The sequence below is a fragment of the Notechis scutatus genome, chromosome 10 (genome assembly GCF_049901735.1).
Source record: "Notechis scutatus isolate UNSWTSFEM ecotype Mainland chromosome 10, rNotScu1.2, whole genome shotgun sequence".
NCBI lineage: Eukaryota > Metazoa > Chordata > Lepidosauria > Squamata > Elapidae > Notechis > Notechis scutatus.
Genome location: NC_142018.1, coordinates 9,641,268 through 9,654,069, shown reverse-complemented (window position 1 = coordinate 9,654,069; position 12,802 = coordinate 9,641,268). Strand labels below are relative to the sequence as shown.

Below are 12,802 nucleotides of genomic sequence, written 5' to 3'. Positions count from 1 at the left end.
CAGTTAACTTTCTGTAACAGACTGTGCCCAAACCAAGGAAGGTACATGGTGTTCCACCCATTTTGTTCAACCTACAAGAAGACCTCATCATCTCCAGATCTCTTTTCCTAAAATGGCCCAGCCCATCTTGGGGGCAACAGGCAGGAAGCTGGATTTCACCTGGCCAAATCCACTATAGTTTCTTGGCTGGTTTGTCCACTCTTACTGAACATGGGAATGGAAGGTATCTGCCCTTAGGTGTGTTCTGTTCACTTTTGACCTGCTTGAAGTGAAGAAGCGACAGGTTTGATAGATCAGTGGCAACTTAAGCCTTCCGAATGAAAGATCAGCTATTGTCATTAGAGAAGAAGTAGTTTCTTTTCTCTTCCAACTGTTAGTTCCTATTACTTTATACCTGCTTTTCTGTTGACCTTTCCTCAGAAAGGAAAGACACTTATAAGAATAGCAATTCCTGCAATTTAAACCTCACTGGAGTTAATTGGATGCCCATATGGAGACACAGAAATCTCAGGTTAAGTGCTCTTTATAGAAGTAAGCATAAAGGTCTATATTATTAGCTCAGTTTTCTGGATTGGCACCATTCATTGAACTATAAAGCAACCCCAACCAACTAAAATAAGAATTGGCTGAACAGGTGCAAGGTACCTTCTTTCAAGTATGGTGGCTTTGCCTGGAAGTTAAAAAGTACTAAAGTAGAAAAATGGTTAAATGAAATGACACATCCTAAAAAGATAAAATATTTGATTTTACACATAACCACAGCAGCGAGAAGCGCACTCGCACAATGCTGGAAAATGGTCACCATACCGACAGATTGTTTAGTAATCCAAAAGATTTTAGATTGCGCAGAAATGGATAAACTCACTTTAGAGTTAAAAGACAAGGAAGACTCCGAATATTACAGAGTTTGGGAAAATTGGTATCAATTGATAGATAATAGGAATAAGAAATATACAGATCAGAAGGAGATATAGATACGTATATGTATATGAATAATTAGAAATGTATGGAAATGTATGCATATAAACAAGATATTTTAGTACTGTCAAAGAAGATTGAGATTTGTAAAAAGTTATTTTTAAATTTACTTGTATTTTAATGTTTCAAATTTCAATAAAGGTTAATTTTTTTAAAAAAAAAGAGTTGGGTGAATGGTGCCCATAGTTCCTGGTCTCTGTGAAAGATGATCTTTACATTTTCGCCTGCCCTAAAATGAAGAAGGAAGAGATTGACAAAGCATGGCCTCTACAGCCATAAAACTTTATTCCTTGCACTACCAGTGAACAGAGCATAGGGAAAGGCCACTACCAGAGAAATTCCAAACTTGCTTCTTAACACAAACCATTTGCTCTAAAATTTCTACTATAGACAGCACCCGTTGGCTGGTCATACTTTCCACCCTTAGTAAGAACCCTCCACAGAAACACAATGCTTGTACCTTTTAAAGCTGTTTCCATAAAAGTGAGGAACATACTAGACATACCTTCATGTTTTCATGTCTATTATCAACACTCAAAGCAAATTAAACCATAAACCATTTTCTTTCCCAAAGGGGAAAAAATATTCTCTCCCAAGCAAGAAAACATTTCCCAAACAAGAAAAAAAAAAATTCTCGAACAAGAAAAAAATAATTACTTTCCCAAACAAGAAATTTTTTTTACTTTCTCAAACAAATTCCCAAACAAAAAAAACAACCCTCACGTTTTTCCCACTGTTGGAGGTGGAAAATAAACATCTTGAGGAAGCTGAAAGTCATTTTAAATACATTCAGATACAGTGTTTCTAATGGAAAGTCTGCAGAGTGGGTATCTGTAACTCTTATTAATAGTCTGGCATTGAGGTCCTAATCAGGTCTACCTAGAACAGACATGGAAAAAAGTGACAATTTCGAAACAACAGCCAAGTGTCAATCTACGCCTATTGCTGGCAGTTCTCTAAAGGGGAAATAGCTTTCCTTGGCAATATCCAAGGAGTCCCAATCCACAAAGCGGTTAGGAGCCTACCAATGGGTTGCCTGTTGGATTAGAGACGCATGCATGGAGAGAGTACGGGCTACAATATACAGCTCCTTCGAGTGCTTTTAAGTAGAAAGGGACGGTGCTTGCACGATGTGGATTCCATTTAAAACTTTCCATTGTTCCCTTTGGGATCTTTTTGGAAAGAAAAGCGACAGAGCCATCAAAGTCAGGAATAATAAGGAATGCAGGGTCTCAGATTCGTTTGGAAGGGGGGGAGGAGGAGGCTGGCGAAGCCCCCGGGTCTCCGGCCTAGCAATGCACGCTCGTCCCCACCTCTTGCAAACTAACCCCCACCCCACCCCCGCTGCGAGAAAGCGTCCCCCTTGCTTGCACGCTTCCCGCCCTTTTGCAATCTGCTCGGGGGGGAGGGGGGCGATCCTTCCATGCAGACCCATCGGGCCAGCCTCTACCTCGCCATCTCCCCGGGGGGAGACACACACTCTTAGCACCCCTCCCCCATCTGCACTCTTCTTCCTCCTCCTCCTCCTCCGCCGCCGCCGCAGCCACTGCCTTCGCCAAGAGAAGGCGCTAGGGCAGCCATGTTGCAGCCGTGCAAGGGAAAGCGAGCTCGCCCGTGTTTGCACGCTGCCCGAGGGCTTTGCACGCGCCCCTTCCTCGGGAATGGGGGACGGGGGTGGGGGACGGACTTTTGGCCTCTTGCAGAGGGAGAGTGGAAGGAGGGGGTGCAAAGAGGCCGCTGCGAGCGCGCGAGTTTGCACAGGGGGGAGAGGGGGTTCCTTCTTTCCGTTGCCCCCAAGGGGGTTGGTTGGGCGCCAGGAGAGACGACGAGGGTCGTGCAAGCTTGCAAGAAAGGGAGGGGGGCTGGCCTGGGAGCCCCTCGGGCCATCTTGCCCGTTTGGAGGGGGAGGAAGAAAAAAGGGGGTGCATTTCAGGAAGCGCTTTTTAAGGGCCGCTCGCCTGCGCAGACGGCAAAAAAAAACAACCAAAAAAAACACCACTTGGGCGACGCGCGCGAGTCTGGCTCCGCCCCCCGCCCCCCGCCCCCGCCCGGGATTCTACAATCGGCGCCTTCGCCCAGGTCTGGCCCGAGTTTGCTATTGGCCCAGGCGCGCGTCATTCTCGGCCCGGACTTTCCTCGCGCTTTTCCCATTCATGCAGTTTGGTTGAGTGTTGGTGTATTTTTACTGTTTGCAATAAAGAAGGGGGAATATTTTATTTTTGAATTTACAAAAAAAAAAAAAAAAGGTTCAGGGTGGGGTTGTTTTATTTTTTTTGGGGTGTGGGTTTTTTTTCTTTAGGGAGGGCTGCTGCGGCTGCAATTCGCTGGTGGTGGTGTGTGTGTTTTTTTTTTTTTGATACAGTTTTGCAAAGAAAGAAGAGACTTTTGTTTTTGTTTTGTTTTTTTAAAAAAACCCAAACAAACCCAACCAACCAGCCAACCAAAATCAGGCTTTTTCTTTTAAAAAAAGCGGGTTTGTTTTGCGCGCGGTTGCTTTGGATTTTTTTTTTTGTTGTTTCTTCTTTTCCCCCCCTCCCTTTCATCTTTTTTTTTTTTTTTTTTTGCATTTTGCTTCGAGGGGAGGGCGACCAGCCTTGCCCTCCTCCCCCTTTGCAAAGATCCGCATCTCTTTCTGATCCGCAACCAACTGTTCCAAAAGGCTCAACTATGCCCAAAAGAAAGGTAAGCAAGCGAACGTGGTGGTGGTGGTGCTGGTGGTTTGGACTGGGGGGGGGGGCTGTGTGTGGCGCAAACGGGCCGAGAAAGAAGAGACGCGCGAAGCCCCTTTTTGCGCGGGGAGAAAGATGGCTTGGCTTGCGCGCGCGCGCCCGCTGGGGCCGTGTATGTGTGTTTGTGTGTGTGCGCGGGGGCTTTTCGTGCAAGCGAGCGTTTGGGAGCGGGGTGAAGGTGCTTGGCAGCCGCGATCGCCACCGACCCAAAGCTGCTGAGCCCGGTGGAGTTTTTTTTTTTTTCGGGAGGTGGGTGGGTGGGTGGAGGGTTTTGTTTGCCGAACGGAGCCTGCACGGTGCGTCTTCCTCCATGCTGGATTGCAAACAGCCATAGTGCCGCTTGCTGACCGCAGGCATGGCAGGCAGGCTCGGCTGGCGCTCCTCCTTCTCCCCCTCCTCCTCCTCTTCCAAAATGCAAACCCTGCCGAGCTTCTGGGCTGCTTTTTTAGGCCGCCGGAGGGGCATTTGGAGACGGTTTGGGCCGAGGCTCCCCCGATTGGAGGCGCGGGGGGTCCTCTGGCTCTCCTGCGTTTGCCTTTGTTCTTTTTATTTTTTTCCTCCTCCCCCCCTCCTTTCCTCCTACTTGTCATACCAGATGGTGGTGCAGTGGCGTCTCGGAGCCGGTAGGGGGCGCAGGGCTTTGCCATTGCCCGCCTTTTGGGGGTGGGGGTAAGGGGGTGAGATGTGGCAAGAGATTTCCAAAGCCCCAATTCGTTGCAACTTTAAGCAACGAGGCGTCTCTCTCTTTCTCTTCCACCCCCTTTTTTTTCTTTTGCTCCTTTTTTATTTATTTGCAAATCGGCTCCTTTTGAGAGTTACCCAACGAGGGGGTGGGGGAGGGGTTCCCATTTTGGAAGTGCAGCTACATAAGGAGCGTGGGGGAGGGGTCGCATGCCATTAAAAAAAAAATGGGGTGATCTCCGTTTGTGCAAAATTGCAGGGCAGCAGAGGAGCCCGCCTCCCCGGGGAGGAGGGGGACTCAGCGAGATGCCTTTTAAAACGCTCCACGCCCTTTGCAGGTCGTTTGCCAACGACCTTGTGTTCTTTTGCAGGTAATTTGGCGGGAATTTTTTTTTTTTTTTTTTGCCTCCCGTTTTTTAAACTTGGGACGCGATGACGTCAAAGCAAAACGGACCGTCCCAAGTGCATTGTGGGATGTGTAGTCCGGGAGTTTGGAAGAGAGTTCAAAGGATTTTTTTTAAAAAAAAAAAACAACCTGCGGACTGTTAAAAATTGCAGCTGTTGGCAGAAGAAGAATCTGATGCGTTTCTAATTTTTTTTTTTTTAAAAAAATGCATCCTGCGCTATATTTGATTGGCAATTTTTAATTTTTTGGTGCTGAAACAGAAGAGTTAGAAGGCTTGATATGGAATTGAGAAACTCTAGAGAGAAATGAATTGGTTCCTGCTGAAGTTTTCTTGCACTACTGTATGTGTAAATCTTAATTGCTCACTAGGTTTTGCCTCCAGAATTCTAAACTAGATGGTTTTGATTGATGCAAGATGGATATATTTGCCTGTTTTGATCCCAATAAAGCTTTTTCTCATCTTTTATATTAAAAATGTCTACTGTCTCATGTTTACTGGGCCATTTATTTTAGTTCACGAGAGTGCTCCGCCAGATATTCTTGGCGTCCGTTTCTTTTTATAAAATTGGAACAAAAGTAAGCTGTTTATATTGTGCTTGTTTCTTTTTTTATTAAACTAGGCTGCAGCTGAAGGTGAAATAAAGGAGGAGGTAAGTTTTTTTTTTTCATACGTACATATATATTAAGTTGCCAAGATGAAGTGAACCTTCAAAGGAGTTGGGAAAACATACACCACAAGAATTGACATGCAACGTGTGCAGGTGGTAGGATTTTAAAATCTACATGGCCAGGATGTTGCAAGATTGATTTGCCAAGAAACTGCAACTGATCAGTGCACACACAATTTATATGCAGAGTAATCTATGGCAGCAGAACTTATTTTTTTTACATGCAATGAAGAAATCTGTGCAGTTGGACTTGTTTAAAAGATAAAATCACTTATTAAGAACGTTGGAGTCGTCCCCCCCAATAGTTTCTTCATAGTACTGTCATGCTACCAGCCACAACTGGCTGCATCCAGTACATCAATCTTTCAGCCACAGATTGCAAACCACAGTGTGGCTTAGGATTCTGCCTCAGTTTAATTGTTACAAGAAGAAACCAACCTTTCTGCTTGGAGAATGCGCTGCAGCCAAGCTCAAGCCACTGTGGGCGCCGTTCCTCCTTTTTCAGCTGTGGGCCTGGAAGGGAGACTTCTACCTTTCCATTTAAATCAGGGGCCCCCAAACTTGACAACTTTAAGACTTGTGGACTTCAACTCCCAGAATTCTCCAGACAGCATAGCTCTGGGAGTTGAAGTCCACAAGTCTTTTTTTTTTTAAAGTTTTTTCTGTTTTTTTAAGACAAACATAGACAAACACAACATAAAAACATCAAACCATCTTCCATATATGTACATACAGTGTGTCGGTTGGTTTACAGATTGTTTTGTGCTTCCACTTCATAGTCTTCGCTTACAATTACATTGTATATGTTCTTGTATTGTCAATCAAATATTCCTAAATACATTAATATTGTTAATCATTTGACTATAGTATTATTCATTTATGTTTTACAAGTTTGGAGACCTCTGCTTTAAATTGACATTGCCCCGATATCAAAAGTTTGTAGCTTGTTGAAGTTACGATTAGTGTGAGAACGGGCCAAGGATGACATTAGACATTGGGATCAAATCCTTTTTCGAACCAGATTTCAGTGCCACAGAGAGCTAACAGTTGGTCAAAAGTTGAAATAAACTCTACATGAGTATTGAAGAATGGAGATAACAAACTGAATCCAGGAAATGCTCAGTTCTGTAGATCACTTTTGTTTCCTGGCAACTACACAGAACACTCCCTGCAGTTTTCTTGGCAACGGTTGTGGAAGTGGTTGGCCCTTGCCTTCTCACAGTTAAAAATCTAACAATCGCCCTGTTGGCTTTGGCCTAAAGTGGGACTAGAACTCATGGTCTCCTGGTGCTTTCATTACCACACCAAAGTGACTCACTCTTACATCTCTGTCCAACAAAATGTGTTTAATTGGGCAGATAACAAATGTTCTCGTTCATCTGTATCATTTTTGGGGTTTTTTTTATGCACAATAAAGCAAACATTTTGGAAAATTGCTAAGCATACTAAGTTCTACATTCTGATAAGTAGTCAGCAGATAAGCTAGAATATCCCAGTTTGGTTGTAAGACAATCCTAGTTTAACAGACCACAGAGTTTATTGTATTAATAAAAGTCCAAGAGAAGAGAATACTGTATGTAGACATAATGCTTGTTTTTGTTCCAGTCAGCTATGGTTTATTAGGGTGTAAGAGTTAGAAACCAGCTCCACAGTCTTGCCATTCCTTCAATATAACATTTTCACTTTTGCAAAACTCTATCCGATGCATATTTTTGGGGGAAGTAAGCCTTAATGAATGCAGTGGGATTTTTGTGTTAAACGAGAAGAGCATGGTTCCCTGAGGTGTGTTGTTTTGAATTTCTGTGAATTCTACTTTTAAGAAAAGTGATGTTTGGTTTTAGTAATTTGTTTTTCTCTTCTGCAGCCAAAGAGACGATCGGCTAGACTGTCTGCTGTGAGTGTACGCCTCTTTTTTTAAAAAATCCATATCACATTAAAGCTGTTAACAATCAATAGATGTTTCAAAGTATCATTCGAGTAGCCTCCTGTGCATGATTTCCAAGATTAAATGTAATATGTAATAGATGACACAACTGCTTCAGCACGATAAGCCACACCTTGAGCTAAAGGCTTCAGTGTTTCCAAATTAGTCAGCTTCTGAAGAGACGGACTTCATATCTCCCAGAATTCTGAGCCAACATGGCCACAGCTGAGAATTCTGGGAATTAAAGTCCATAGAATTTGAAGCTGCCATGGTTAAGAAACACTGGTCTAGATCCTTGTTCTCTTTGTACGTATGTGTTTTACTTCACCAGTCATAATAGAGGGGAAATTATTATTTCAGTGATTATAGATGCCCATCTCAAATACATGGTCTCAGGTAGCTTACAACACCTAAAAGCAATATCCAGATCCAAAATGGAAACTGTGTATAAAAATAACCTATGCGCAGGAATAAATGCTCCCAGAGCCAATGATGGTTTATCAAATTATAGCTGCTGCTTTATTTTTAAGGCTATCTTTGTAATCTCAAGGGCCAGAAAATTGAGACATTTTAAAAGAGGTCTGAGATTGTTACAGCAAATCGGACAAAGAGGAAGGCTGTGTTTGTTTTACAACGTATCTGTGTGCTCTTCTTACAGAAGCCTGCTCCACCCAAACCAGAGCCAAAGCCGAAAAAGGCGCCGCCGAAGGTAAATAAAGGACATGCTTGTGTGTCCAAATGCCTTGACTTGAGGGTTCCCTCCGATGTCAGAATGGATTCTTATTCCCTTAAAGAAGTCTTGATTTCTTTTTTCTTTTTGCATATGTACTGATGACATGATGTAGGACAGGGGTGTCAAACTTGATTTCATTGAGGGCCACATCGGGGTTGGGTTTGGCTTGGGAGGATGAGGGGGCGTGGCCAGCTCGACGTCACTCGTGTCGGGGGCTCCTGTGGTGGCACAAGTGCTTTGGCCAGCGAAAATGAAGCTTGCAAGGGCCACTCACGACCCTCACAAGCTCCGCTTTCATTGGCAGAGGCACCGCGGGCTGGTCCTTCGCTGTTTCCAGAAGGGGTCCCACGGGCCAGATCTAAGCACCCTGTGGGCCAGATCTAGCCTGCGGGCAGTGGTGGTATTCTGGTTTGGCCCAGTTCTGTGGAGCCGGTAGCAGCGGAGACAGAACTGGTTCTCTTCGCCACTTTGCTGTTGGACCCACCCGCTTGCCCGGGCTCCCATTCTCCCCTTTATCCTCTGAATTTGAAGCGCCAGCTGCTTTGCCGCGTGGCAGCTGCTGAAGTGACCGGGAGAGTGCAGGCTTACTGGAGGTGAGTTAGAAGGCCTCTGTGCCTGCGCAAAGTGCATGTTGGCGCAGACATAAAGTGTGTGCCTGCATTCAAAGCGCGTCCACCAAGCCACACCCACCAAACCGGTGGTACAAATATTTGAATCCCGCACTGCCTGCGAACCTCGAGTTTGACACCCTTGGTATAGGTGGTGATGAGGAAGAAGATGATGATGATCTACCATCTAATTTTGCGAAGGGGGAAATATATTTGGACAGGTTGGATTAGCAGCTTTCAATTATATGAATGTGAGAGTCCAGCCTTACTGTACTTAGTCAGTTGTTTGACAGAACTGTTTTAGGCCAAGGAACTAACCAGTAGCTAAAAGGATGAACTGTGTTCTCTTAGGTGCAGATGTGAAAGAGGATACACGTACCCTGGAATTTTCAATGAAAATTCCTTCCCCTGAGGAGCATTTGCTGTCCACCGTGACTGAGATGGTTTCAGAAGGGGAACCCAACCCTAGCAACCCAATAAATGGTGCCAAGGCTATTTGAGTTGGTATAGGCTGGGCATCCTAAAACAACCAACAAGACGGCCATTTCCCAGATCGCTTATCTGTGGGAGCCGAGGAAAATGTCTGCCGTGATCAGATTGTATCTGAAGATGGTAGATTGTCATTCATGTAAGCTAGTGGTAGTCAACCTGGTCCCTATTGCTCACTAGTGGGCATTCCAGCTTTCATGGTGGGCGGTAGGAGCTTTGTCCCCTACTTTATAAATCACCATTACTGTGGAACCGGTGGGCGGTTAGAGAAAACTTTACTACTAACAGAGATACAAAAGTGGGCGGTAGGTATAAAAAGGTTGACTACCCCACCTAAGCCATGGAAAACAAGATTTATTGAGTAAGATGGGGTAATGGAATGATGCATAGTGGTTTAATTGTGAAACTTCATTGGGGTGGGAGAAGGATAGCTTAATTCAAGATCTTTAAAGGTCACTGCGAACTTGACTGGATCACTTTCAATTTAAACTTACTTAAGAGTTACCTCGAAAGGAGAACAAAAGAAGGACTATTGAAAAGAAGGGATGAAATGATAGCAATGTTTCAATATCTAAGGGGCTGCCCCAAAGAAGAGGGAGTCAAGCTATTCTCCAAAGCACCTGAAGGCAGGACAAGAAGCAATGGGTGGAAACTAATCAAGGAGAGAAGCAACTTAGAACTAAGGAGAAATTTCCTGACAGTGAGAATAATTAATCAGTGGAACAACTTGCCTTCAGAAGTTGTAAATGCTCCAACACTGGGAGTTTTTAGGAAGAAATTGGACAACCAGTTTTTTGAAATAGTCTCGTGGTTGAGCAGGGATTAATTGGAAGACTTCCAAGAGGTCTTCCAACTCTATTACTCAGCTTTTTCATGATTTTCCTGTGAATTTGTTAAAAGGGATAAACTATGGGAAGTTAACTAAATCTAGCTTGGGATTGGGAGCTCTAAATCCAATGCATTCGGAAGGGCACTTCATTTTAGCCCTGTGCTTATATTGACTGAATTTTGTATGACTTTGAACTTGGCCAAAACTTAAGTGAAAATGTTGGATTGCAAATAATAGTTTGAGAAGGTCGCTTTAACGAATCTGGCGGTGGTGATGAGGAAATGAGAGAAAGTTACATTAAGATTCTAGTTAAAATGGTTTATATATGTAGATTGTTACTTGCAGTATACAATGTATCCTAGAAAGTCAGATTGACAATGTTTCTAAATAACCATTCTTCCCAGGTTACAATGCACAACGGAAATGGGTTAAAGTCAAGCCAAGGGTTACCTACATACTTTATCTATTTTGTTTTGTATTGGGGCCAGCTAAGAAAAATAAATGAAACCTTTATCCAATTGAAAAATATATGCCCAGTCTGCATAAGCCAGGGTCTCATAGAAATTATCTGGGAATCCTGGCATAGAAAACTTCTATAAAATCGGAATACATTTTATTAACACCTTTTTAATTGCGTTAACATAAACACTGATCTCTCAAGCTTTTGTTCTCCTTGCCAGGCATATGAATATAATGATCTTGTTCTGAAACTACGGATAATGTTTTCTTCAATCAGTTATATATACTTTTTTAATTATTTGAGACGATGGTTTTTCGGTAGTATCCATACCTTAGAATGAGATTGCCAATACCCATTTTTTTAAAATTAAAGATAATATGCGCAGGTTGAAAAGGTTAAAAATACAAGGATTTGTCAAAAAGTTAACTTTTTCATCAGTGGTACCTGAATGGTTGCTAAAAGAGGCAGTCGCAAAACAAGGACTGCTCTACTCTCAGTAGATAAAGATACTAATCTTAGATAGGAGTGCCAGTTTTAGACTGGTTGTTTTGAGGCTGGCCACTGAAAAAGGATTGGTGAGTGAGACTTTACTGTCGTGATTCCCTCTAACAGAAAGAAAAAGGAGGAAATGACAAGAAAGATGATAAAAAGGTAGCGACAAAAGGGAAGAAAGGAGCCAAAGGAAAAGACGAAACTAAGCAAGAAGATGCTAAAGAAGAAAACCACTCTGAGAATGGAGATACCAAAACTAACGAGGTAGTGTATATCCCGCCATCCCGAGAATCTCGTTTCCAAATACATAGGGAATCGGGAAACTCCACTCTCAACAGTTCCAGCTTTCTATCCAGCCCTTATATACGTGCTCAATTTTACAACCTTTTGGTTATGGTTGTTAAGCAAATTGCCACAGTTAGGTGAATCACCGAGTCATGAAAGAAACCTGTCATTTAACTTTTACATCTCGTTTTTAACTTAGCTTCTCCCCAGTACAAGCATGGAAGGGACTGGCACTCCTCCCCCCCCAAAGATAATTAATTAGAAGCATGCACAGCAGGGAGAAATTTAGTCTCTGGGACCAAAAACCTAGCCAGTTTAATTCATTTATTTTCTCTCTCCTTCCCTCCCTCTCTCCGTTCTTCTATGTCAAACATTCTAATTTGGACATTTGCTTCTTCTTTTACCCCAAAATGCCACCAATATGATGTGCATATGCAGGTTTCTATTAGGCACGGTGTGTTTTTAAAAGGGATTTTTTTTGCCCCTCTTTAAATTTAGCAGCTGCCTTCTGTGCAGGGTAGGCATACATGGAAGCCATACCACTTCATGCTTTCAGATGGCTTCCTTACAGACTGATAGGCATTGGGCCATAAGAGTTCAAAGTTAGGAAAAAATACGGTTTGGCGCTTGAGTTAGCTCATAAGCAAAAGCTGGAAGTTGCCTGCTGTGTGCAAGAATGGAAGTAAACTGTGCAGAATTCATTGTGCATGGGACTGAGCTACAGTTACGCCCAGCATCCTTGCAATGGATTTTCTTCCTAGCCTAATTCAATTTCTGTTTCTCTCAAATACTAACAGGCACCAGCTGCTGAAGTATCTGATGTCAAGGAAGCCAAGTCCGAGTAACAGATTAAGCCCTCTTCATTTCCATCATTTGGTATTCGTACCTCCATACTGTATTGTTAAGAGAGGAATATTTTTATCAACTATTTTATAAATGCAGGTTTTTTTAGCATGAATTTAATCATGGAACATCTTCATCTCGGTTACTTGGACTTCAAAACCAACCAACCAACAAAAGAAAAAAAAATCATTGTTTTTAAAATTTTTGTGATTGTCATAGTTTGTATGGTACCCGGAAAGAATCAGTGGTGGTAGCTATTGACTTCTATCAGTATATAATCCCTTTGTGTGTCAGTCATACGGAATTCAGATTTTAATTTTACCCTTGTTGCGTGTTGTATGGTTTCTTAACGTGGGGAGGTCTAAAACAAAAATATACACACACACACACATAAAAAAAAACCACAATTGCGTCAGACATTCCGGTGGTTCTATGACTTGCTTTTATAAAGAAGGTGAGATATTTTCATGAAAAATCTTAAGAAGCTGGAAACTTGTTGTATCCCAAATGTAGTTTTATTTTGTCACATTTTGGAGAATAATATTAAAATATGTAATCACGTTTTTAAATGAAATACAAAAAAAAACTTTTAAAAAAGAGAAGGACAGGTTTGACTGAATATACCCACTGTTAGGAATTTTGCTGGATTTATCTTAATAAAATGTCTCCTCAAAAGA

General features: G+C 42.7%; 1 protein-coding gene across 2 annotated transcripts; it reads left to right on the top strand.

Moving 5' to 3' along the window:
• The first annotated feature begins 2,553 nt into the window (after positions 1 to 2,553).
• HMGN5 (high mobility group nucleosome binding domain 5) lies at positions 2,554 to 12,802 on the top strand. Of its 2 annotated transcripts, none has more exons than XM_026674663.2 (6): positions 2,554 to 3,660; positions 5,415 to 5,444; positions 7,327 to 7,356; positions 8,045 to 8,095; positions 11,118 to 11,261; positions 12,080 to 12,802. In XM_026674663.2, exons 1-6 carry the CDS (start codon positions 3,646 to 3,648, stop codon positions 12,125 to 12,127), a joined length of 318 nt encoding a protein of 105 aa, XP_026530448.1. In that variant the 5' UTR covers positions 2,554 to 3,645; the 3' UTR covers positions 12,128 to 12,802. The 2 variants fall into 2 exon arrangements, with proteins under 2 accessions (XP_026530448.1, XP_026530446.1); XM_026674661.2 differs by having other exon boundaries at positions 7,327 to 7,362.

What these genes read in the sequence shown, in the direction of transcription:
- HMGN5 (XM_026674661.2), top strand. An exon ending in AAGGTGAAATAAAGGAGGAG is followed by an intron (nt 5,445 to 7,326) that starts GTAAGTTTTTTT and finishes TCTCTTCTGCAG; the next exon opens with CCAAAGAGACGATCGGCTAG. An exon ending in CGAAAAAGGCGCCGCCGAAG is followed by an intron (nt 8,096 to 11,117) that starts GTAAATAAAGGA and finishes TCCCTCTAACAG; the next exon opens with AAAGAAAAAGGAGGAAATGA.